At 43.3% G+C, this 22746-nt stretch overlaps 1 protein-coding gene across 4 annotated transcripts in view; it reads right to left on the reverse strand.

Moving 5' to 3' along the window:
• Positions 1-22746, reverse strand: part of MCTP2 (multiple C2 and transmembrane domain containing 2) — a 268191-nt gene that overhangs the window by 165587 nt on the left and 79858 nt on the right. For all 4 annotated transcript variants that reach the window (XM_068275141.1, XM_068275139.1, XM_068275142.1 and 1 more), the window contains exon 3: positions 990-1052. In XM_068275141.1, the coding sequence (XP_068131242.1) occupies positions 990-1052 (63 nt within the window). The remainder of the gene's footprint in view (positions 1-989; positions 1053-22746) is intronic.

Here is a 22746-nt window from a genome sequence, read left to right on the forward strand (position 1 = left end):
GATTGGAGTCCTCCCAAAGACAGGCAGCTTCAAACTGCGCTCTCGCATGCGCAGTATGGAGTGGGCCATCTTCGGGAGTACTCGGGCTACCAAAGCCTCCCTGGAGAGCGCAGTGTTTGACCAAATTGGTTGAATACTGCTACCGGGGAGCCATCGCTGGAACGGGGACAGAGAGAGGAGCGGGTAGGCTCTATAGGACCCAGAGCCTTCTCCCTCCTTAGGTAAGTATTTGGCTTATTTTTTTTGTATATCAATTCCAATTGACTTTATGACCTAGTTCAACTTCCCTTTTTAGTGCATGTTATAATTACATTAATTAGCAATGCACAGTGTTATGTAGGTCTGTGCTTTTTGCAATAAATATGCTCAAAGCACCTGGCTGGCTTCATTCTGTCGCTTCTCTGATGAGAGGATAAAGTCATTTTACTGGAAAGAAGCCTGACCACACCCCACAACCTATCCCAGCAACATTCACACGTTAATCAGTCAGAAAGGAGCTGCAAACCGGCAGCAACTACTCTCTCCCTTATAAAAAAAAAAATACCACCTACTCACACCCAGCACCTCCTCCTGCTCAGAGATGAACTCTTTGCGGCCAACACTGCAGCAACAGTACTCTCGTCATGATAGCAGCAGTGCTGGCCACAGAGCCAACAGCACAGATAAAAACTAGGACATGAGAGAAGTTATACCCACTCTGCAGGCAGATCTGTGTTTCCACTTTCTAGAGGGATCTCTGGGTCACATGACTGACTTTTCCATAGGGATTATCTCTGGAATGCTTCAAATATCAAAATTCTGTGAGCAATAGCATAGTCTGATATTCGTCTATTCTAACAATTAAAGATCTAGGAGGGTGAATTAAGGGTTCTAAAAGGACACAGTAAATCTCAGATAACACTCATAAGTGTCAATTTATTTCATGATTTCAAGTACAGGATACGGTATTCTATAGATAATATTTATATAGAGGACATTAGGAAACTTACACCAAACTCATCAGAATGCTGCGATGATACTGAAGAGTTTAAATCGATGCTGCCCGAGCCATCCTGTAGAAAACATAGAAAGACAATACCGTACATTACATGTATGAATATTAAGGCAAAGGTCAACATCTAAGCTTTTATGCATTCAAATGAAATGGAACATTATGGCTGGGAGCACACTTGGCTGTGCAGAAAACCACACGTTTTCTGCATGGTCTGTTCCTGCATTTTTCTGTGCTTTTACGTTTTTTCAATAAAGTAAAATAGAATATAATTTTTAATTTAATAAAGAAAAAAAAATGTAAAAACGCAATGAAATGTTCTAATATTATTCCTCACATTCACTCCCTAACCATCTCCTGTCACCTCCAACTGAAAAAAAACATCTCATCTGACCTTTTCCACTTGTTTAGACTAATAGAATATACTGCCTTGTTGACTAACAACTAACAGACTGGCACCGCTCCAATCTGTAATGAATTTGGCTGCTTCACTCATTCATCTCTCTTCTTGCTCTTCCTCTGCTGCCCCCTCTGTCAAGTTCTTCATTGGATACCAATTAACGAGATGATCCATTTCAAACTCTTAACCCTAACCTAAAAAGCTCTCCACAATCACTCTCCCCTGTATACCTCCGGAATAGTTTCCAAATACCAACTCAGCCGCAATCTCAGATCTGCACATGACCTATTATCTTCCTACAATCACCTCCTTGAATTTACATATACAATATTTCTCATCACATACTCCTTTATACAACTACAGCCATTTCATGGGCACCCATTATTTTTTTCACTTCTGTCCCAGATTGAATTACTCTCCCAGTGGTAAAAAGAATACTCTGCTGCCTCAGTGATATCTGTTTGGTCATCTGTTAACAGAATTGCACTGCTTGCTAATGCTCTCTCACCTCTCACCTTATCCCTAGCTATGCACAACAGAAATTTGCCTTTGCACATTATTCAGGTTAGAGTGGACTGAGTCCCACAGTGTATCACTGTTGAATGTAGCATTTTATTAAGAGGACTTATTTGGTCCTTTTCATCTCCTTACACACTACTAGGAGTTCTGGTTCACCATGAGCTTGTTGGGTAATTTGCTACTCTGGGTGTTGCAAGTTCTACCCCATAGAGCCACATTAACCCATGCTGTGCACTGAAGAGGACCAACCAGTCTGAAACAGTCTGTATGCGTGTTGGATTATTGTCGCTCTGTATGATAAACAAGCTGAGAAAAAGGATGATCCACGCCACCTTCAAAGAAAGCTTGATCTGTTTATTAGGATGAAAACATACAAAAATTTAAAAAGAACTATAAGGCAGGACAGTCCACTGTTTCTGGCTCCTGCCCATCTGGGCTCCTGCCCATCCTGCCCTACTAGGCAGCATGACGATGGGCAGGAGCCCGAAACAGTGGACTGTCCTGCCTTATAGTTCTTTTTAAATTTTTGTATGTTTTCATCCTAATAAACAGATCAAGCTTTCTTTGAAGGTGGAGCGGATCATCCTTTTTCTTTGCTACTATTTAAGTCCCATGGTGTCCGGGACCATCTGATCTGCACACCTGACCATCTGAGATTGATGGATGCCAAGTGAGTGCGACTCCATAGTAAACAATTATGATTAACAAGCTGACACATCATTGCATTCCGGCGGCTCTGGAGGTGTGTTTAGCTATCAGGGACAACAAAGAGATAATTTGCATATTCAGCAGTGATGCACTGTGGGACACCGCAGAAGCACACTCCGACCTGAATAATTGCAAGTACCTTCTGTTTTAACCTCCTGAGCGGTATGGACGAGCTCAGCTCGTCCATCACCGCCGGAGGCTGCCGCTCAGGCCCTGCTGGGCCGATTTTCTTCAAATAAAGTGCAGCACACGCAGCCGGCACTTTGCCAGCCGCGTGTGCTGCCTGATCGCCGCCGCTCTGCGGCGATTCGCCGCGAGCAGCGGCGAAAGAGGGCCCCCCTAGCCGCCTGAGCCCTGCGCAGCCGGAACAAAAAGCTCCGGCCAGCGCTAAGGGCTGGATCGGAGGCGGCTGACGTCAGGACGTCGGCTGACGTCCATGACATCACTCCGCTCGTCGCTATGGCGACGATCTAAGCAAAACAAGGAAGGCCGCTCATTGCGGCCTTCCTTGTTTATTCTGGGCGCCGGAGGCGATCGGAAGAACGCCTCCGGAGCGCCCTCTAGTGGGCTTTCATGCAGCCAACTTTCAGTTGGCTGCATGAAATAGTTTTTTTTTAATTAAAAAAAAACCCTCCCGCAGCCTCCCTGGCGATCTCAATAGAACGCCGGGGAGGTTAAGAAGGCACATTTTTATTTTGCATAGCATTTCAGTAAGAGGTTGTTTTTTTGTCCTTTTTACCCCTTATGCTGGGAATACACAATGAGATTTTTCAGTCGATTTACTCTACGATTTTATTTCCCATCGATTTTCCGATCAATTTTCAGATCTTTTCTTATCAAATTCCATTCACTTCTATGAGAAAACGATCAGAAAAACAATCAAAAATAAGATCTGACATGTCGGAAATTATCTATTGAACCATCCATCTGCTGAAAAAACGTATGGTGTATTCCCAGCATTAAAAACACTCATAGCTTGATGGGCAATCTGTTACTCTTATCCATAGCTATAATGCAACACCAAGGAGGTGGCATCATGCAGACATGCTTGTAAGGAGAAGGAGAAGGAGAAGGTGAAAACTATTGAGAAGAGAGCCATTAGCACAGCAGGTTACTATACTCACCATTACACTCCAAGTCCATGGCAGTCTCTGGAAAGGGGAGACATCTGGTGACACAGAACCAAAGATGGTCGTATTCTACATTACCCGGAAGCCATCGAACATCAATACTGAAAGCCCCATCTTCAACCCTCCACTGCCATTCCTGCTGTAGTGCTAATACTGCCTTCACCAGCTTCAGAACCTGCCACAGAAAAGGAGACTGAACTGTTCCTGTTCTTGTGGCTCTCTGCAGTCAAACTGTGGGGACACCAAGGCTGGTTTATACTCCTCCAAATAAAAGCCTGGCCAACAGAATAGAGACAAAGCCATATGAGAAACAGAGGTAGGCATTGCCAACTGGTGGTTGGACATGATAAGCAAGCAGCATGAAAGCATGGAGAGTGAATCTGCCATCTCATTATAGACCATTGCTCTTTCAGAGTAGTAAACAGCTGGAAGAACCTGCTAGCAAACAATACAGACAAGATCCTAAGCTAAAGCTATTTACAAAGGGCCGTTGGGGCTCCAGTGATTTACTTTCATAGTTTCAGAAAGAACAATGTAATATCTGTATTATTATTTAAAGACTAATTCCAAACCCTTCTTTGAGGAAAGAATTTTTGTTAAGCGCAGTTACCTTCACAAAAACAAGTGCGTCTTTGTGATGAAATAAAATGAACTAATTTTGCCGATCGTCATGTGTGGTTGAGTTATTGCCAGAAGGCTAAGGGCGATATCTCCCATAGCTGTTATTGTGTCACACTAGGAGCAATGTGACAGACTTGTATTGTATCTTCTGCAATCTTTTTCCACAGAACTGTCTTTTAAAGTTTCATGTTGCTGCTAGCCAGAGAATCAGTAGCAACTGCTTTCAATAACATTAGCAGTTACTGTGTTTCAGCAAGTAAGCTTCTTCCTCAATCAAGCAAGCCAATAGCAAGCAAGCCTAGCAAGTATGAGGGAATGCATTGTCTATAGCCTTACAATCAGCTGGTGCTCTTGAGAAACTCAAACAAAATCTGAATTGACAAGATATCCGATAAGCCTTTCACCGATTTTATAGGACAGTAAGGTGATTGGGAGTAGAATGAAAGTATGAAAATTTCCTTGATTTTCTGCCCATATTAAACAGAATCAATATGCAATTAAAGGGTACCAAAGCCTAATGAAGTAAAAAAAAAAAACAGCAGCCTCCCCTGGGTCCCCTTGGTCGGACATTAGAGCGCAAGTGCTGGCCCAGCTGCGCACATCCTACATCGCACGTCCACGTCTGGGAGCGAACTGCGCACGCACGTGACTTCACAACTACCTCATGCACAGAGAGGTCGCGAGCTGAGGGCGCACACAGCCGGGCCAGCACCTGCCCTCTTATGCCCGACCCAGGAGAGGCTGCCGGTGGTATTTAGGTAGGAAAGGAAGGGGACAGAAGAATGGGGGGAGCATTGCGCATCAGGGCAGCTGTCAGTACATACCTGCTCCCTCCATTTTCCTACTTCATTCGGCTCTGGTATCCTTCAATATTGTTTTATGCTGGGAATACACGGCTCGATTCTGAGCCATTAAGATGGCTTGATAGATCATTTCCGACATGTCCGATCACCGTTCGATTCACTATTGTGGTTAATTAAAAAAAAGATAAGAAAAAAACGAGTAGAGGATAAGAGAATCGAGCGGGCAAAACAATCGGGCGCAGAATCGAGTGCAAGAATCGACCTGTGTATTCCCAGCATTACTCTTCGGACCCTGATACAATTTCTGGTATCTTGGACCAGATAATTTTTAGTACACTATGATACTTTACATGAGATCTGTAAATATGCCTCAAGAAGACTAGTTATCAGAAGGTAATTAGCCACTTAAAGGCACCTTTTTTGTTATATCTTGTGTTTCCCACCTGCATGGTTCTTATGGTGGGAACACACAATGCAATTTCCTGTCTGATCGACGGTTGATCAGACAGGAAGTTGTACAGTGTGTACATGTCCAAATGGCTCCTGATCGATTAAGGAATCGATTTTCTGATGATGGGAATCAATTTTGTGACGTTATCGGAAAATCGATTCCTTTCTCAAACGGAAACTGATTGGACATGTTGGAAATAATCAGCCGATTATCATCGGGTAATTGCATCATGTATTTTCAGCATTACAGAAACCAACCACACTGGGCAAGTGGGTAACACTTCCAAATGTCCAACACATCCCCATGATTTGTTTCTGACATACAAACCAGTGTGAAATCTAAAGCCATAGGCAAGGATTGTGCGAAGAGTCATTAAAGTGTAACTGTCTTTATTTTTATCTGGTAAACAAGTTATAAAAATGCTAACCAGGCAATCCAAAAGTTAAAAATCACTCTTATTTTTCTCCAGAAAACTTCATTTCCCACTCCCCAGTTTCCGTGGCTCTAACTTGGTACGTTTGCCACACAAAAGGAAATTGCAGGGCATGCTGGGTTTTCTTTTTTGTTTCTTTACTTTTCTCTCAGATATAACTAATGCAGGCTGATCGGCTGAAACCTCTTTCCCTCCCGTTTTCCCCTCCCACACTTCTGTTCCTCTCTGATTGGCCAATATTGCTCATGCTGAGACAATGTACTTTTTATTGTAGAGCTGGTGGGAGTGCCTGAAGACTGGGAGGGGGGCGAGCAATGCATACACAGACAGAGTAAGGCCTGGAACCCACTAGAAGAGCTTTTTTGAGTGCTTTGTGATTTGAAAAGCTCTTGCTAATGTAATGCTATGGATGTTATCCCACCAGAGAAATGTGATTTTTTTTTAAAAAATCCCCCATAGCATTGCATTAGCAAGAGCTTTGAATCACTAGCGCTTAGAAATCGCTTCTAGTGGGTTTGAGCCCTAAGGGAGGGATTGGCTTCAAGATGGACGCAGTCAAAATGGAAAATCCTGAGAACATTTTTTTACTAGGAAAAAATAACTAAAACCAAACTGTGGACAATGCAATACATATCTTATGTAAGTAGAGCAAATATGTATCTACTTATATGTGTTTTTTTCTGAGATACTATGGCTGACAGCTCCTCTATAAAAAGGAGATCATTTTCTAGAATGAGCCACCCCTCAGCAGCACTAAACGCATCTCATCAACTTCATGCAATAACCTCTTGCCCTGGTATTTGATAAGTGGGAGAGCAAAGACCATTTTAAAATCTTAAACATCTTTCTGTATGCTGTAATGTCATGGGAAGTGTAAAAAATCTGTTGCACAACCAAATATAAAATCTAATTTTAAAAGAACTTAAAATACCAGGCTAGCTCAGTCACATTTTTAAATTATATTCCTATACAAACGATAAACATAATGAGATGCAAAAGAATGTAACCTGTCATAAACCATACCTTGGTTTATATCATAAAAAGATTCCTCAGTTCCATAACAGAATACTGTCCTTATCCCAGGAAGTTTTTTGGTATGTACTTATATAGTGCTGACCTTTGTTCAGCCACACTTTGCAACACATATTAAAATAACTCAAGTCAAGAACTGCCTCTCAAAGGAACAGACAAGCGATTGTCCCTACCATGGTCCTAGGCTAAAATTGATGCTAAAAACTAGGGCCAATAGGAGAAAAAAAAAGAAACATGCCACTGCCAGAATGTTTTGGGGATGTGGGAGGAAACACCAGTCCCCAGAGAAAACAAAGGGAGAACATACAAACTTAATGCAAACAGTGCCCTAGATCAGAATCTGAATCTAAAGGTGGCAACTAACGATTCGATTTCTAGCGAAAAATCGTTCGAGCGATCAGAAAGTGAAATATTGTAATACATCGCTCCCCACACCATCAACGAACCTATCTTTGCTTCCTATCTATCACAACCAACAGAAAAATCCAAATTTTGGTTCGCCGAAAATTCATACGGACGACAATTTTTTTCACTCACTCATAATCGATTGTGTCCACCGACCACCAACAGAGATTATTTACAATTAATCCGATCAGAATTTCTGATCGTTAAAACGATTTTTCGCTAGAAATTGGACCGTTAGTGGCCACCTTAAGACTCTAGTGCAGCAAAGGAAGTGTGCTTCACCAGACATATACAATTACAAAGCTGACCTCCAGCAACACTTGTTGGTGATATTCATAAGTGCAGGGAATACAGTACAGGACAGGGAATTATACCCTCCTTTAAAATAAATAAATAAAAATCAAAAAGTATAACAACTAATGTAGTAGTTATAAAAAAAAGGTACGTAAGCCGTGTTGAGTTGTATGGAAAATGTAATGTCCAATCAAGCTGATTGCCAAAATAGAGGCAAGCACTTAAAGTGCATATTTACAATGTGGCTAATTATAAAAAAAATACATTCTACCTCTTTTTACATTTAAATGTTTGTTAGAGGCTTTTATTGCTCTATTTCCTCTGCCTGTCATCAGCAAAAAAAAAAGCAATCAGATAAGGATTGCTGTATTTAGCAGTAGCAATGAGGAAACAAAAAAAAGTTCATCAGTAGGGGGAGGGGGGATATAGGACACTGTACATCAAAGAGTTTATAGAGTCGCATACAGGCGAGGGAAGGAAACGTGGCAAATGACAGCTCCTAGAAACCAGGACAAACAGCAGAAAAAAGAAAGCTGCTATGGAGGCTACCATACTAACTTTTTTTTTAAACAATGCTATATTTACTTTCTTTTAAACAAAGCTAGTTGTCTGGCTGTCCAGCTCATCCTCTGCCCCTAATTCTTCTAGCCATAGACCCTGAACAAGCATGCAGATCAGAAGTTTCAGACTGAAAGTCTGACTGGATTAGCTGCATGCTTGTTTCAGGTGTGTGATCCAGATACTGTACTGCTAAAGAGTTAAGCAGGAATGCCAGGCAACTGGTATTGTTTAAAATTAAATCAATATGGCAGCCTTCATATACCTCCCAGTTCAGGTGTCCTTTAAGCAGACCAAATTATGGGAAGCGAACAGCTAACCATAGCACTCTTAGCTGCCTATTGGGCAACATCTGCATTAAATAATCAAGCTCACAAAATAGCTAAGCGCTTATAATATGTTTACTTCTTCCAAAGAAAATGCCACAGGGCTATAAAAGGTTTCCTTGCTATAACATGCTAGAACATTGTGCTTATTTAGTAAAAATATTCCCAGTGCTCTCTGCACAAGTTTCAGCGATGAATCCTTCAAGACAACAGCTGGAAATGTTCCCCAAACGCCACAATTGCTGGGCAGAGTGAATTGCCACCCAGACACAGGGTAAGCTGAACCTCGCTCTGCCTCTTGCACGCACAACTCAATGGCAGTCAGCACATGTCCTGGACCAACCAGAGAAGTTAACAGCCAACCACTACACATTGCACACAAAAAAGCAGACCTGCCGTTTGTATTCAAAGCACAAACATTGCAAACGCAACATCTCGTACAAACCAAAAAAAATACAATGCTACTGAAATATATCACCTGCCTAGAGATTTATTTAAAAATTAAATCAAGAAGTTTATACACAAATAAGACTAGTCTAGGACATCTAAAAAAATAGAAAAAAATACAAAAACAAAACATCTGTCTAGAAGAGTGCAGAGAAAATGCAATTTAGCCGCTTCTACTTTTTAAACGAAAAAAGGTTAATGTAGAAAGCTGTCTTGCCAAACATATGGTCGAGAGAATTAAAGTGCATTTTACTGAGCACGCATTTTGAAGTAAGCAATCTCAGAGCTGCCGTGAGTTTGCAGTGATTACAGAGCTGACAGGACACATGATCTCTCCTCTTATCAGTAGCGCTTGTAAAGTTTTGCAAAACATTTTTTATTAGCAGGCATTCTACAATCAAGTTTTTATCTGAGCAGTGTGTAAATGACAAATGTCTCCATTCAAAGACACTATTAGGTACCGGTAGATCGCAATGGACTTCTGGGTAGATCACACACTGCCCACCTGAGTGATGTACATGTCATACTCTGTCTCTTTGACGTGGATGATCTGATATGTGCGATATGCTGTCCCGAAGCTTTGCACAGCAGTGTAGAGGATTATGACGTTGGAAAGAGGGGAGCCCTAAATTTAGAAGCATTATGTGCTACTGCTGATTACAATTTTGCGGGACACTGAGCATAATAAAAGCATGATACTGTGACTATTTGGCCAAGTTCTGCTCTGTTTGGCTTACTGAGGAGGACTCTATGATATGTAATAACTGAATGGTGGCTTGTGGTAATCATTGATGTGGCAGTTATGGCTTGCATCTGTAGCTAGATTCTACTTCAATATCTTCAATATCCAGAGATTGAGGAATTACTGTGGCCTAAGGGGTGCTGTGCTTAGCTGGTTTCAGTCCTTCCTATATGGCAGGACACAGTAAGTATGTCTTGGCACACACTACTCTAACCCAGTGCCACTTGCCTATGGAGTTCCACAGGGTTATGTGCTATCTCCATTACTCTTTGCAGTCTACATGCTCCCAGTGGGCAAAATAGTCCAGAACTATGGCCTAGGATACCATTGTTACGCAGACGACACACAACTGTATCTGTCCTTCAAGCCTGGCACTCATGACCCATCAGTATCCATCAATGCCTGTCTAGAGGAACTACAAAATTGGATGAACACCAGCTGGTTGAGGCTGAACTCTTGACAAAACAGAGGTGTTGGTGCTAGACGGGCCACACATGATAAAGTCCAAAACATTCCCTAATTCAAACTAGCAATTAGAAGAGATACAGTACAGTATACAGACTCAGTGTGAAACCTGGAGGTGATCCTGGATGGAAAGCTAACACTCAAACAGCGCGTATCAGCTGTCGTCAAGTCTGCCTTCATCCATCTGAGAAATGCAGCGAGAATCAAACACCTTATCCCAGCTGAAGACCTACCTGCCCTGGTTCATGCATTTGTATCCTCCCGCCTAGACTACTGCAATGCCCAGCTCGTCGGCTCTCCAGATAAGGTTCTGCGCCCTTTACAACTAGTACAGAATGCAGCACCCAGACTCCTACCCAATGCCTCCCGCAGCTCACACATCTCACAAGTACTGCAAACTATTCACTGGTTGCCAGTAAAATGGAGAATCCATTTTAAGATCTACCTTCTAACATTCAAGGCTCTAAATCACATGGGACCCAAATACATAACGGATCTATTGGAACTTTATGCCCCTCCATGCACCCTCCCGCTCTGTCAGTAAGATTAATCTAGTTATTCCCAGGATACACTTAACATTTGGTGCTCGGGCCTTTTCCTATGCATCCTCTACTCTATGGAACTCACTTCCACAATCAGTACGAGAGGCTCCTTCTCTGGACAGCTTTAAAAAAAGGCTAAAAACCCACCTCATTTCCCGAGCCTTTGAGACAGCGTAACACAGATCACAGCACTTTGAGTCCCCAGGGAGAAAAGCGCTTTAAAAATATTATTGTTACTTGGTAGCTCATTTTCGTAATTGGTCTGGTGACAGTGACCAACAATCTCTATACAGGCCGAGAGGTACAGGAGAGAGGGAGGAACAGCAGCAGCAATTGATTTTCCAGGATGGTGAGCATTGAAGATAAAGAGGCAGATATTACAGCATACTTCTAAAAACCTAAAACAAACCATACATGAACATTAGGAGCATCTAAAGTCTAAAATTAGATTAATTCAAGTTGTTTCACAGACCGGTAATTCTCAGAGAAACCGAACCCTGTAAATTATTAACCTCCAAGGGTTTGGTTCACACATAAATATGTACATTTCCATTCCAGTCCTTTCCTGTCCGTTTTGCATCAGTTTTTGATCCGTTTTACCTGACAGGAAAGGAACTGTACACTTTTTACATGTGATCCAAGCCTTTGCAATATGATTCTTCACAGTTTTAGCTTGCAAAAGTGGTACAATTATTTCCCTGGAAAAAAACAGACCTCACATTATAAGTAGCCAGAGAGCCCCCCCTGCAGCATAGGTAGTCAGAGAGTGACACCCATAAAAGGCAGCTATAAAGTGCCCCCCACAGTATAGAATAAAGCCAGAGAGGCCAACAAAGTATAGGTAGGCAGAGTGCGCCCAGCCCAATAGTGTAGGTAGCCATCAAGTGCTCCCTCCTCCCTCACTCTAACTAGCTAGGTGCCCTCCCCCCATTCAGTATAGGTCCCCCAGGAACCCCCTCCCCCTCTCCCCGGCGGATCGTTCAGAAACAGCCTTATCAGTCTGCCAATAGACTGTACACACGCTGTACTGTCTGCTGAAAACCCGCCCAGCGGGAGGTGACGACGGACCAGTCGTTGCCTTTAGTATGGCGTGTGTACGAGCCTTAAGGCTTATTTAAAATACCCATATCTGTACACCTTGCATGTTATAATCTGGCCAAAAAATCCCTGTACAGACAAGCCACTTGGATACTTGCCAAGAAGCATGTTCTGTCTGGAGAAAGGAAGAAAAATGAGATCCTGCAAACACCAACCAGACTAGAATTTCTAAGAAAACTGGATTATTGAAGAGAAAGGATCTGATGTGGAAGGACACATACAGCCTTCAAGGCTGTCACCATATAATCAATCAATCATTTTAGATGACAAGTGCACCTTCCTCTTACAGGCATTTGACAAGATAAAACCAGAGCAGACTTGGTGTGTCAAATGCTACACACTAGATCCCAGATTCCCAACTGGTGTACCGCGAAACATTCATGTGTCATGGCAGCATTGGGTATTTGTGGCTGTTCGCCACCCCGCTCTGTCTCCTCCCCTGCCTCCGCTCCGACTGTAGAGTAGGGCTACAAAAAAATGGCCGCCAATGTCCACAAATGCAGGCATCGGCGGCCAGTTTTGTAGCCCTGCTCTAACTATAAGCAGTGAGGTGGGAGACTGAGCGAGGTGCCGAAAAGTGACATCAGCGCTGGAACAATGGACCTGATGAGTAAGCCACCACTGCCAGCACATTCTACTGGGGGCACCTACACCTGGCTACCTATACTGAGGGTGCCTATAGCTGGTGGCTACCTGTACTGGAGGCACCTTACACCTGCCTACCTACAGTATACTGAGGGCACCTATAGCTGGCTACCTATACTGGGGGCACCTACACCTGACTTCCTATACTGGGGGCACCTAAACCTGGATAACTACATATCTATACTGAGTCTGAGGGTGTTTTCTGGGGAGGCGCACTGCAGCTATAACGCACGGTGCAAATTGTCAGTGCTGTGCGATCATTCTAAATAGGAGGGCCCTAACTGTTCCACTGATTGTTTTTATTAATATTCCTGAAAAGTTTTAGGCTTAATTTTTAAGTGTATTCAGGATAATGCATTTCATGGCTGTTATTAGTGTTTTTCTAATATACATATGTGATGTGTCACGGAGATCTGAGCATTTGGTGTGATGTGTCACGACTTCAAAATGTTTGAGAACCACTGTGCTAGATGAAACTCGGCTGAGAAAGGTGATAACTAACGCCTCAGAAGATCTATAATGTATAAAATGGTCCCCGCTTCCCTTGGCCCATCAGCGAGTGATTCATCCAGGATGTAGTACTCTTCACTCACTCCTCCTGCTCCATGATGCTCTGTAGTGCGCTGCCACATCAGCCCTCCTCCACTCTTACATTGCAGCAAAAAATACTCCCGTTAGACCTACCAGTAATAGAGTTTCTGGTTGTAATCCGGGACTACTAGAGATCCGGTCCCACCCCAATCTGCAGGATCACAATTAACAAGAAAGCTTAAAAGCCCCCGCCCTCCCTCACTCCTCAGTGTGTCTGAAAGTAGAAAGACTAGAAACACCGGAATGAAGGGAGAAAAGAATAGACACCTAAAAGTGACTAAAATGAAACCCCCATGAACTGGCCAGGAAAAAACGGCAGGGTCATAGTCGTTGTCCCAGATGACAACCAGAAACTCCATTACCGGTAGGTCTACTATGAGTATTTCTCTAATCCTCATCTGGGACAACTGGAGAGATACAAAAGAAGTTTTTAGGGACAAATGCCTGGAGCACCTTTTTGCCAAACTAATGGTCTTTCTGGGGACTATACACCCACTCTGCAATGCTTGATAAATGTAGATGAACTCAACCAGGTTGCCGCTTGACATATTTGTTGGATGGTGGCTCCTGCACTCTCAGCCCATGACATGGATAGAGAACGTGTTGAACAAGCTCCAATATTAGGTGGTAAGGGACAATTACTACCCTGATAAGCAATAGCTATGGTCTGCTTAATCTATCTTGCAATTGTCTGTCTGGATTCTAGTTGTCCCCTATTTTTACCTGAAAACAGGACAAAAAGATTGCTAGACTTTAACTCTCTAGATCTAAAAAGATAAACTAGTAGAGTTTGTCTAACATCTAAACAATGAAACTCTACTTCCCTGGAGGAAGGCTTGGTACAGAAGAAGGGAGAACAATCTCCTGGGACCTGTGAAATTCTGATGATACCTTAGGAAGGTACAATGGATCCATTCTGAGTCTAATGCTGGGGATACACGGTGCGTTTTTTTTTTAATCAATCGAGCCGCTGATGGCTCGATTGATAATTTCTGACGTGTCCGATACCCCGCCGGATCGATTCCGTGCTCGATACCGGCGGGCAGGACAATAGAAGAAACGAGCGGAAGATAAGAAGCCGCCCGCGGGTACGAGCGGGAATCGATCCGGCCGCGCCGCAATCTATCGTGCAGCTCGATACACGGTACAAAACGTACAGTGTATCCCCAGCATAATGCTGGGAATACACCATACAATTTTTTGTTAGATTCTTCTGTTAGATTTTTCTGTTAGATTTTCTGTTAGAATGCATGATTAGATTATTTTCTGTAGAGAATGGTCATTATCTCTGGTGCATGGTCTTCTGTTTATCTCCTGCTGAGTAGAACAATGCCTAATTGGTCGGCAGATAGATGGTAAGATATATACATTTCCAACATGTTGAACTTTATCTATCCGGCAGGTAAACCTAACAGAAAATTGTATGGTGTACTCCCAGCATAACACTATCAGGGCAGACAATTAAGAAGGAATCCTTGATAGAAAGAGCCTGTAAATCACTGAGCCGACTGGCTAAGGTAATGGCAATAAAAAAAGACAATTTGTACGCAAGTAATTTCATGTCAATCTCCTCAGAGAGAGTTCAAAGGGGGACCTCGTAAGACTATTAAGAACCAGAGAGAGAAAGGTGCCATTAAGGAAAAATGTTTTGCTTAACTGGAGTAGATCTCTGATTGACTTTGAAAAAAAATCTTGACCAGCTCCTCCTGCGCCACATGCCTGTCCAAAAGGATAGATAATGCCGAAAATTGCACCTTAACCTCCTTAGTGGTAACCCCGTGCTGGACACGGGGTAAGCCGCCGGAGGGTGCCACTCAGGCCCTGCTGGGCCGATTTTCAGAATTTTTGTTTTGCTGGACGCAGCTAGCACTTTGCTAGCTGCGCCAGCACTCTGATCGCCGTCGGCCCCCGCCCGATCGCCTCTATCTGTTGCGGCGCGCGGGCCCCCCCCCAGACCCCGTGCGCTGCCTGGCCAATCAGTGCCAGGCAGCGCCGAGGGGTGGTTCGGGACTCCCAATGACGTCGGTGACGTCATGCCGCCCCGTCGCCATGGCGACGGGGGAAGCCCTCCAGGAAATCCCGTTCTTTGAATGGGATTTCCTGATCGGAGATCGCCGAAGGCGATCGAAGCGGGCGGGGGGATGCCGCTGAGCAGCGGCTATCATGTAGCGAGCCCTGGGCTCGCTACAGGATTTAAAAAAAATAAATAAATAAAAAAAACTGCTGCGCTGCCCCCTGGCGGAATTTTTCATACCGCCAGGGGGGTTAAAAGGACATCCGAGGTGAAATAAACTGATCAGAAAAACAGTTGTATTTATCCTCCTTCTCCTAAAAATGACTTTTTTTAGATCTCCTACGATTTTATTTTATATTTCAATCCAGTTTTTAAGTTTTTACTGTTTCATTGTCTCTGCTCAATTACACTTTCATTGAAGTATGCCAGAGCTCAAATCTATGAATTATTGACCCTTTTTGTCTCTTTCCTGCTCTCAGAAGCCATTTACTAATAGGAAAGTGTTTTATGTCTGTAATGAATTATCAGTGAGGGTTATGCTATAATGTGACCCAGTCCAACCCGGTCCTGACCCAGACAGAAACTGTCACTTGCATACCTGATGTTTAATTCTTTCAGGCAGAGAAGAAAAAAAAAGGAACACAGCCTAGTTATTTGTATGTTTGGCACTGTACATACACATGTCTATCTCATCATGTCACATCGGTTGTTCTTTAAGAGTACTTGCAGGGGCGTAGCAATAGGGGGTGCAGAGGTAGCAACCGCATCGGGGCCCTTGGGCCAGAGGGGCCCCGAAGGGCCCTCCCTTAACTACAGAATTAGCTCTCTATTGGTCCTATGCTCATAATAATGACTTCTGTAGATACTTTGGATAGTAGTAATCATTAACAAACTGCTCCCCATCCCCTTCTTGCACCAGTTGACACTGTAGTTGCCGACCCCCCTCCCCACCGCTAGGCCCAATACCCCCGTCCTGCCCGCTACCCCTCCGGCTTGGCGGCCGGCCCCCCCCCACGGACGGGCGGGTGCCGCCCCTAGAAGTTTGCCGTCTGAGGCAAAAGTTTCACCCTGCCTCATGAGCGGGCCGGCCCTGACTGTCCTCATATGTGTGCATGAGGCTCTAGAAATGGGAAATTGCGCTTCAAACTCACCCCACAGTGTTGTCAATAGCAAAAATGAGTTTTCCAGTAATATTTCAAAGCAGAAAACAGCAAAGGAAAAAAGTGTATTAAAAATGTACCTATGGAATCTGCTTTGCACCCTATGGAATTGACCTACACTCATATGCATTTAAAAGGATAAGTTAGTTTCAGTTACAAAATCCAAACAAATTCAAACAGACGGTCTCATTACGATATTTCCAGGACTTGGATTTGGCACAAAGGTCAGGTTTCAGCTGGCTGCAGGTCTACATTTCATCAGTTTATTCAGAACCTTTCAAACACTCTGCAAGCAGCCAAGCCCAGTAGGCCCAAGGCATGTGATCTTAGAACAATACACATCCTGTTCAATGAATTGCTTAATGTACAACTTCCTGGTCAGCTCTGGCCCTCACCCACTGTTAGTACATATAAACTGTGGGCAGATGAAAAACAAATCCTGCCAAAATCAATCTATAAAACACTAAACTGTCAATATAATTTACCTTGATTGTCTACTAAAGAGAACACAAACGTGACAACCATTTAGTATTGAACATCATACTGTCACTTGTAATGAAAAGCATTATTCAGTACAGCAGCAGCATAAAATCTAAAATGCACAACTGAAAAATCTCACATTAGTCTTAAAGTGTACCTAAGGTGACCTGTGACATGATGAGATAGACATGTATATGTACAGTGCCACGTATACAGATAACTAGGCTGTATTCCTTTTATTTTTTCCTTTTGCTTGATATGGGTTAAACATTCATTCACTACCTTTACTGATCAAGACTTGCGTAGCAAACATCTACACGTTTCGCCCTGCCCTGTCCAGGGGCTTCCTCCGGACATTACTTAGTAGTGCGTCCTGAGGAAGCCCCTGGGCAGGACGAAACACAGATGTTGCTACATCCTCCTCCTTACTCGCTGCCAAATGCACCACCTCTGTTAGAATTGCGGGGAGTTACATCCGCTGTCATTGCAGGATGCCACAGCATGTGGATTTGCTACCACCTTTGCAGCTAAACAGCCGCTGACCTTATGGACTAAAAATTAACAGAGCTCCAGGAGCAAGAATAGTTCTAGATGTGGTGCAAGATATGCTAAGTACTACTGCCATACAACGGATTGGGAACTATACCAGAAATACTATGCACATTTCGAACTTTATGAAACTTGCCAACTTTCTGCACAAATTGTTGACCATATACACCGCGTCAAGCCACGGTTGTGCAATTAAACTGGAGGCAGGGCTAATCTACGCTGTTAAATTTGGGTTTATTAAGGGACTTTTGTGTGCATTCAATTTTGGGTTGCTTGCCAACTTTTTGTGCATCTGATTTCTTGACAGACGATGTGGACAATATATACCCAGGCGGCGTTTATATACGCTGTGACGTGTGTGTTCAGCAAGGAAATTTTATATTTTGTTAATAGGTCGGCGAGCCGCATTGCGTACATTTTTACGCATTCCCGCTGGTGCAGGAACATTAACACGTATTTTTATGCGTTAGTGTTGTAATGCGTACATTTTTACATATTGAACCACCGACGTGTAAAAATTTATGTATTAATGTTGCTGCACCAGCGGGAATGCATAAAAATTTACGCAATACGGTACGCCGACCCCGAAGTCAGCAAAAACAAAACTAGCTGGTGGCGGGGGACTGGAGCAGCAGTGAGTGACTATGAGGGCACAGGATGGCTGCATGGGGCTGGTAGAAGCCCCAGATAAGTGAAACTTTTTTTTATTTTTTTTCCTAATAATTCCTTTAAGAACTGTCAATGGCTGTTTAATCTTGGTACATACTGGAGGAGAGGGCCCCAGGAGTTTATGAACTGTGCATGGGATTATCATCTTTTGGAACTCTGTGCTGGTAAGGATGTCAAAACCAACAATATAAGCAACAGTAATTAGAACTACTTACCTGCAACTCTATCCTATACCTGCAATCAGGGTGTTGTACAATCGTGATTGGAGCACTAAAACAGGGGTGTCGAGTCGGTACTAAAATAATCCGACTCCAACTCTTGACTCCTCAGTTTATGAAACCATTGACTCGGACTCAAACTCCGACTCCAGTTACCTAAAATTGTTCAGACTCAGACTCCAAAGCCCTGCACTAAAATTATATAGTTTAAAGGGGAACCCAAACTGAGAAGGATGTGGATTTTTCCTTTTAAAATAATACCAGTTGCCTGATTCTCCTGCTGATCCTGTGTCTTTAATACTTTCAGCCACAGCCCTTCAACACGCATGCAGATCAGGTGCTCTGACTGAAGTCAGACTGGATTAGCTGCATACTTGTTTCAGGTGTGTGATTCAGCCACTACTGCACCTAAAGAGATCAGCAGGGCTGCCGGCAACTGGTATTGTTTAAAAGGAAAAATCCATATCCCTCTTAGTTTAGGTTCCCTTTAAAGTACATGCAGCAAAACACTGTTGTGCCTGCTCTCTGTTACGAAGGTGCTATTGTTTTCAGTAGTTTTCACGGGACTTGGCAGTGGATGCGGTTCCTGACAGCAATTTTATTGATCATATTGGTGGTGCATCATACTGTCTCTGTGGTCCGAATGCGGATATACTTTGCCATTCTCCTCGTAGAGACAAGTAAACTAACAGTATGTGCATTATATACCGGCAATTAAGCGGTTTTGGACAATAATGGAGTAAATTTGGGCCTCAGCCATTTGTCCACTTGCAGCCTTATTGAGCTACACCCTTTCAAGTAAATTATATGCCATTCTTGTGACAAGGTACTAATATTAAAAAACGTAATCTCCTTGGCGGTAATCCTGAGCTGAGCTCGGGCTATGCCGCGCAGGAGGATTGCTCAGGCCCCGCTGGGCCGATTTACATTTTTTTTTTTTTGCACGCAGCTAGCAGTTTGCTAGCTGCGTGAACTCACCGATCGCCGCCGCTCACCGCCGATTCGCCACGTTAGAGGGTGCCCCCCCCCCCCAGGCCTGAAAGATAAATCGAATTTAAATCGAAATCGCGATCACCAAGATCACAATTTCGGAATCGTCAAATCGACAATTATCATGATCACGTCTTCCCTCATGGGGAAAGTTTGAAGAAGTGGCTTCAAACTTTCCCAAAGTCCTGGCGCATGCAGCCCACAGCGTTGGACATACCTTCTGCACGAGTCAAAACGCTTTCCGACCTCTATCGCCGTCTGCCGGCTCTTGTGCTTGGCAGAACTCCGGGTTCCTGTATGTCACATGACAGACAGGAAGTATTCCGTGCATTAGAGCCTGCAGGAGGCGAAGTGGATAGACGGGGATCGCTGGACCTGATGCAGCTTGGGGGACAGAGGAGGCACAGAGACAGACACAGGAGACACAGAGAGAGACAGAGAGAAACACAGCGGGCACAGAGACACAGAGGGGGCAAAAGAAAGACCCAGAGGAGGCGGGGGGATGCCGCTGCTCAGCGGCTATCATGTAGCTACATTATTTTAAAAAAATAAATAAAAAAATTGTGCTGCGCTGCCCCCCTGGCGAATTAATTGTAACGCTAGGGGGGTTAAAAAAAAAATAAACAGCAGTTGATCAGCATTCATTGGTGGTTGTGCATTTCTTTTTGTGGTATAGCTTCACCAGTGCTAGTACCTGCTGTTATGGCATACTTCCTAATGTTATATGGATTTGGCTTTTGAGATATGGATTGTTTACCTGACTGAGCATACATTTAATGTAGTAGGGAAGGAAAGGTGGTTTAGCTGGCCTCAAAAATTTACTGGATGAAAATCTAATAATGTGAGCCATAAACCAACACGTTTCACAAGCTGCATGACGAGTTTCCCCATAAAGGCAGTTGTTTCCTGCCTTCTGTTACTGGCGTGCGAATGAAAGAGGCACTATAGTAGATCTAAGTAACTTATTCAGGCCACCCATTTGCCAATTAATTGTCCTGGTTTCAGAATTAGAAATGCTTCCTATATGCATATGTCGCTGTATGTTGGTATGTAGCCCCACCCTCCCAGTGATATCACAGCCTAGGCTGTTTAGCTATGTGGTATTCTCCAAGAAAATTCTGGGAAACCAGGTATTTCTGCTGGCTTCAAAACAGTGAGTAAACAAAAGACCAAAATTACTTATACGGTAACGTCTTTTCCAGTAGTCGCGAAGTCAGCACCCCTAATGAGACTTGTCTCCCTCCATCTAACGGACAGGAAGCTGCAAAAGATTAAATTTGCATAACAGGCGGCCACCTCTATAAAATAGCAGCATTAGGCAAATACCTTCAGTTTATACAAAAGACACGGAAACTAAATGATGCTTAGTATAATATTTTAATACTTTTTTTTTTGTTTAGACGACAGAGGGTGGGTTATAGGGGTGCTGTCTTCGTGACTACTGGAAAAGACGTTACCGTAAGTAATTTTAGTCTTTCCTAGTATGTCAGCTCAGACAGTACCCCTAATGAGAATATATACAAGATATATACATTCAGGGAGAGACAACAGCTTTGTTCAACACAACACAACAGTGTTCTGACTGGAAAAGGTCGCCGCCCTGCATATCTGTTCAACAGAGGCTCCTGCCCTCTCTGCCCATGAAGTTGATACAGCCCTTGTAGAATGTGCTCTTACAGAAGATAGCTGCTTGCCTTGAACCTGATAAGCTGAAGCAATAGCCCGTTTAATCCATCTGGCCAGTGTACTCTGATGCTGGGCATACACGCCCGATTGTTTTCCGCGCTCGATTCTGCAGGCGATTCTCTTATCTTCGGCTTGTTTTTCTTATCTTTTCCCATTGTCCTTTATGCAGAAACGAGGGCGGAAAGGATCGGGCGGGAGATCGGACATGTGGGAAATTATCTATCGAGCCATCTAAATGGCTCAGAATCGAGCTATGTATTCCCAGAATAAGAAGCTCGACTTCCTCTGTAATTTCCTGCAAAAATTACAAACATTGCCTCGGACCACTTTTCTTTATCTTTTGCTGGATTAGTACAAAAGGAGGGAATAAAAATTCCCTGAGATTTATGAAATTTAGAAACAACCTTAGGAAGGAATGTAATGTCCAATCATAAGGTAATCCTATCTTCTGAGATAACACAATATGGTTCTTTAATGGAAAGAGCCTGTTATTCTCCCAATCTTCTAGCTGTTGTAATGGCTATGAGAAATGCCATTTTTAAGGATAAAAATTATCAGATGATTGCTCCAAGGATTGAAACGGAGGTTTACACAAACCCTGTAAAACTGTATTTAGATTCCAGGTAAGTACCCTCGTCTTTATCATAGGTTTTATTCTCTTTAATGCTTAAAAAAAATGGATCACTAAATCCGATTGAGCAAGTTTTCTTTCTAAGAATACACTTAGGGCAGAAGTTTGTACTTTAAGAGTGCTGATACTGAGACCCTTCTGGAATTCAGACTGTAGAAATTCCAGTACTGATGTTAAGGATTGATTGTCCATAGATTTTTGAATACTCTCCAAGCTTTTTGATAAATCTGACAAGTTACCTTTTTCCTACTCTGGATTAAGGTGTGATAAACCATCTGAAAAACCCCTCGCTTTAAACAGCCTCCATTCAGGTTCCATGCTGATAGATGAAGAAGATTCAGATTCGGGTAGAATGCTGATCCCTGAGACAGAAGGTCTGGCTGGAGAGGAAGAATGATTGTAACTGAGATCTTTAAAGTTTGTAGTAAAGTGAACCAGGGTCTCTTTGGCCAGAATGGTGCAATCAGGATTACTCGTGCTTGATCTTGTATAATCTTGTTCAAGACCCTGGACAACAGAGGTATTGGTGGAAACGCATACATCAGTTGAGACCCCCAATTCACTAAGAACGCGTCCACGGCCCAAGGTCTGTCCTGTGGATGGAGAGAACAGAATTTCTGATACCTCGCATTGGCTCTCCTGGCGAATAAGTCTACTTCCGGACAACCCCACAGAGCGGTCACCTGCTGAAGTAACAAAGGATTGAGTGACCACTCGTTCTGGTCCAGAACTGTCCGACTTACGAAGTCAGCCAACCGATTTGAAGTCCCTTTCAAGTGAGTTGCTGTCAATGAGTTTAGATTTGCTTCTGCCCAATTCAGAAGTCTCATCAATTCTGGAGAAAAAGCAAACTTTTGTGACCTGTCTCCTTTATCTACTGCTTCATCACAAGAAACTTCTTCTAAGGAAGAGATCTCTCCCTTAGATAAGTCTGATTCAATCAAATCTTCACCCTTCCTTTTCCTTTTAGGGACCTGGGAGATAGGTAAAACAACTTGAGAACCTGTCGGAGAGCCAGGAGCAGGAGGAACAACAGAAGACAGTAAACCCGGAGGATCTGACTCAGGCACAACAGGAGTAGGCTTAGCAGTAGAAACAGAAGCAGCATCAGAGGTAGAAGCAGAACTAGTACTCATAGCAGAATCTTT

Source organism: Hyperolius riggenbachi, chromosome 3 (assembly GCF_040937935.1).
Source record: "Hyperolius riggenbachi isolate aHypRig1 chromosome 3, aHypRig1.pri, whole genome shotgun sequence".
Classification (NCBI taxonomy): Eukaryota; Metazoa; Chordata; class Amphibia; order Anura; family Hyperoliidae; genus Hyperolius; species Hyperolius riggenbachi.